This window comes from Cimex lectularius, unplaced genomic scaffold, assembly GCF_000648675.2.
Source record: "Cimex lectularius strain Harlan isolate CLEC.00 unplaced genomic scaffold, Clec_2.1 scaffold3, whole genome shotgun sequence".
Classification (NCBI taxonomy): Eukaryota; Metazoa; Arthropoda; class Insecta; order Hemiptera; family Cimicidae; genus Cimex; species Cimex lectularius.
Genome location: NW_019392688.1, coordinates 3,158,550 through 3,162,896, shown reverse-complemented (window position 1 = coordinate 3,162,896; position 4,347 = coordinate 3,158,550). Strand labels below are relative to the sequence as shown.

General features: G+C 38.3%; 1 protein-coding gene across 1 annotated transcript; it reads right to left on the bottom strand.

Annotated features, from left to right (window-relative positions):
• Nucleotides 1–254: 254 nt before the first annotated feature.
• On the bottom strand, nt 255–3,131 carry LOC106662327. The gene is made up of 5 exons (XM_014386353.2): nt 2,923–3,131; nt 2,618–2,689; nt 2,312–2,558; nt 1,899–2,249; nt 255–1,747 (listed from the first exon to the last, which is right to left on the bottom strand). The coding sequence occupies exons 1-5, from the start codon at nt 2,975–2,977 to the stop codon at nt 1,549–1,551; spliced, it is 924 nt and encodes a 307-aa protein (XP_014241839.1). The 5' UTR covers nt 2,978–3,131; the 3' UTR covers nt 255–1,548.
• Nucleotides 3,132–4,347: the final 1,216 nt, after the last annotated feature.

The following is a 4,347-nucleotide window of genomic DNA, read 5'->3' as shown; positions in this document are numbered from 1 at the left end:
AGGATCAACCTGCAGGCTCATCAAGAGATCTCATGTTTCGACTTTCTGAAAATTTTCTCGACATCCTTTTACGATTTACACAGGAATCGTTTTCTTTAAATATTTATTTTTGCGTTTTACTCTTTATTTTTCTCTGTTATAATACCCTGGTAAATTAGTTTTTCTTCTAACTAATTTTTTGTTAAATAGAAGTGTTTAAAAGGTATGGAAGGAAGAAGAACAAGAACAAACAGAAAAATTTGTTTTACTCTTTAATAAATAATTTATTCACCCATTTTTCTCATTATTATCATTAGTTTTTTTTGTAAAAAACAAACCTTAAAAATATCTTCCGACGTTAACAAAGACTCCTTCAATTTACATTCCATTGTCTTAAGGCAACGATTTCTAAATATGCTATTATAAATCTTAAACTTTTATGATTAAAACAATAAATAACGCAACATCGATGGCCTTTTGACCCCCGGCTGAATGGGAACTAATTAACATTTATTATAGTAAATATTTAATTAAACAGTATATTCTCGTATAAAACAAAACAAAAATTCAATAAAACACATTTAACACAAGTAGAAATTTTATACACAAACGTAAACTGTTGTAAAATTTTAAACAAGACATCCAACAATTTTTTGGAAGAAGAATCTTCAGCAGCCTGACAAAAATTGAAAAAGAAAATCTTTATTGTTATGGTTTTATCCGCCTGATTCATACCATTTATTATGCGTGTTTTTAGCGAATATTGCTTTGGAAAATGGACGATTTTTAAAAATTGACTCTATGTTTTTTAAACTAGAAGAAACTTATTTTTAGAGTGATTGGATTTTTTTTTCTCTCGGTTAAATGGTTAAATTTGAGCAAGCTGCTTTCAGAGTTCGGATTAAAGATGAAACGAGGAAAATATTTACGTATTTCAACGGCTTGTACTTTCAAAAAATACAATTCAGTGCGGCCGGATGCTTTATAAGCACTTTTCCTTTGTGTACTTACGTATTCATTAAATTTACCTAAATTACGATACATTACAAATGCTAATACGTTTTTACAAATAACTTCTAACACTAAACAGGAAAACAACGCGTTTTTTTTACACAACAAAAATAAAACCGGGCAAAGATCAAATCTTGTGCAACACGCTTGAAAGCTTTCGCGAGACCGTTTGTCACACTCCCCTTATTCGATTTACAATAGATTTATCACAATTTCTTGAAATTTACTAATTGAACCAATATAATCTCATTATTTCTCTACAACTAAGATGAGAAAAGTGGAAATGTTACAAAGGGTGAGAAATTTCGGCGAATAATCCAAATCACCAATTAATAAAGCAGAAAATCAGTAAATAGAATGGGGGGGGGAAATATGAAAAAGAAATAGATAAAGGAAAGCTTTTTGAAAAACCAAAATAATTCCAGACAGTGTGAGGTAGCAAATACTAAAAAAAGGGATACTAGTCATATAGATCTTCCTTAAAAAACTACTTTCTTTTGAGCTAGAGACCTCTATGATTTTTGAATCATACTTTAATAGCTAAGTTTATTCTCTGTTTTATGTCTGGGAGAGTCTACAGAGCCATTTCACGACCCTGGCGTTCGTCTGAACGACGGACAAAGGGTCTGAAGGGCCAGGTTCGAGGGCGTCAGGGGCGGAAGCCGCCCTAGAACTGCGACCCGAACCATCCGAAGACCTGGAGCTGAAGAATACGGGAGAACTAGTCCTAGAATCAGGTCCACTGTCAGCCAACGCCCTGAACAACAAGGTAAATTGTATGTACTTAATTTATATTTAAAATCTTTAAAAAATAAATATCTACTAAGAAACATAAAATAATCTTTGATGAAAAGAAAGTGAAGTTGAGGGAAGACGATTTTATGTCATTAGTGAGATAATATCTTCACCTGTACTCCTCGCATGAGAGACCGAGATGTTCAAAAAAGTCGTTGAGGTCTTTTGAAACGCTCAACACTGGTTTTCTGCAAGAAGGCGGGTCGTCGGGCGACTTCTCCCATGCCCAAGACCTGGATCGTGTGATCTTACGATGTTTCGGCTGAGTCCAGGTCGAAAGGCGATCTTCGACCTTTGAAGCTGAGCCACCGGCGCTCAACAGACTCGAGGACTGAGACGGCGGCTTGCCGTAGCTTTTCTTCGACGAGGACGAGGACGGCGGCTTCCCGTAGCTTTCTTCGGAAAATGAGGACGAAGTATCGGTCGAAGGTTCGGAAGAAATCGTCATCTTTTCACCCGGGTCGCTGGAAAAAAGCCAAAACTTTTCCTTTCTTGTTATTCATCCTATGTTTACTACAATGTATACCTGGCATCCTGCTGCAGCGTGTAGCTAGTCGATTCTTTCGACGAGATGCTCAAATCGGGCAAGCTTTGATACTGAACGTCGCAATCCGTATAGAATTTGAAGTTGAGGTCTTCGAAACATCCCCAATCCGAGATGTTCTCCTTGCTGGAATCGTCGAGCAACCTCCTCAACTTGGACTGGAGCTGGTCTGTATCCTTCTTCTTGCATTTTTTCGTATATTCCCTTTTCACAGGAAGGCGCGAATCGTCTGAAAATGGGTTTTTCGGTAAAATATTTCTGAGGATGGAATTCGTATTGTTTTTGTACCTTGGCACTTTGGTGACTTTATGTACAACGACTTTGTCGCCTGCAGTATCTCTACAGCGCTCTTCCTCTTAGCTATTTAAAAAAAAAAAAAATTAAAAACAGCATTTGTACGATAGAAATGATTAAAAATGACGAAATCGACTTTCAATCAAATTTCATTAATAATTTAATTATAAAAAAAAAACTGCGGTAACATTAAAGATTGTTTACATCAATGCCGCCCAAGTTCAGCGGTTTTAATGTTCCGACTAGGTTTCCTTGGTCAAAAGGTAAAAACTACGATAAGATTTGATGGCGGATCGTACCTGAGTGCGTCCTGAGCCTGACCAGGTCCCGGGTTAGCCCTTGGACAGCCGACATGTCCCGTCCGGAAACTCCCGGAGGATCCGGGACTTCTCACATTAGAAGCTGACAAGTCGCCGCTGTCGGTGGAGCTTTCTCACCCTCAACCCTCGCCCCGGGGCGACTCGGAATCAATAACCGCAGTGTGGCCAACCCCGCCGCCACCAACCTTTTTCCCCTTGAATGTGAAATTATACTTAAGTAAGTCTAAGTAGTTAACGACTAAGATAGTAAAGTATACCCAATCATAAGTTAAGAGTTAATCAATAGACTCTTCTTTAAATTCTGAGGTCCTGAGGATTTAAAAACATTCCTGCCCATTTAACCTTTACCATTCTATTGAGGATTGACCCTACTTTGTGTCCTTACGGTGGAAAGTGATCCTTGAAGAATTTTAGAACTTTCCTAGGTGCCGTCATCGTCATAATCGCCTAGTAGTGCGACTACCCAATGACTTGAGTAGCCTTCTCACCTGGGATTTCGTCAGTCATTCAGTTGCGATTCTGGAGGTTACTTTTGCGTCTTGGCCTTCCGACCTTCCACTTTTTAGCTAGCTCCAAGAGAATCTATTTCGAACTTTGCATCCTGACTTACCTAATAAATTTAGTTAGCGCATAAAGATTATTTTATCGTAGGTTACCCAGTCAGAAAGCTCAACCATACTACTCTCAGATTGTACCACATGCCAACGCGTCAAAGTATTTAATGGCACATGCCCTACGCACACAAACAAGGCAGATTGTGAGATATGAGCTAAGAATATGCACCAAGAGGATAAATGATAGGATTATCCAGTTATCACAGGAGTATAATCCGTATTTCTTTCTTTATACGATGGCGAACTGGAAAGGAGCCTGTAGAAAGAGAGACACTACCAATCGTTCGGCTTGAATTTTTTTCATTAAAGATATAAAGCTGATTGTCAAGACTCTTTTCAAAAGGTTAATTCCAGAACAAAAAGTCCGGAGTTTTAGCCATGTAAAAGATACAGAGAACTCGCTCCATTTCCCGCCATCGTCCATGGTCGGATTATGGTCCATTAAATGTCTTTTCCTGAAGGGCCGATGCCAAAAGGACACAACTGACATAATAAGGTCCTGGGATTAGAAGGCTTCTTTTCTGCCCAATATCTACATTTTGTGCAGTCAACTTTTGAAAATACACAAGATAATTTTTTTTCGATTCGTTTTTATAGTTATAAACCTCCTCGCACTAAGGCAAACCACTAGGGGTGGTCTATGGTCCATTAAATGTCTGCTCCTGAAGTTTCAATGCCACAGAAGGACACAACTGACAGACTAACATACAGACCAAACGCATGATGTAACAGACATAAAGCGAAAATTGTCTCAGAAGAAGCACCTAGAGGACAAAGGACAGTCATCCCA

What these genes read in the sequence shown, in the direction of transcription:
- LOC106662327 (XM_014386353.2), bottom strand. Translation starts at nt 2,977, where the DNA reads ATGTCGGCTGTCCAAGGGCTAACCCGGGACCTGGTCAGGCTCAGGACG. An exon ending in CAGGCTCAGGACGCACTCAG is followed by an intron (nt 2,690 to 2,922) that starts GTACGATCCGCC and finishes TTTTTTAAATAG; the next exon opens with CTAAGAGGAAGAGCGCTGTA. An exon ending in ACGCTGCAGCAGGATGCCAG is followed by an intron (nt 2,250 to 2,311) that starts GTATACATTGTA and finishes GCTTTTTTCCAG; the next exon opens with CGACCCGGGTGAAAAGATGA.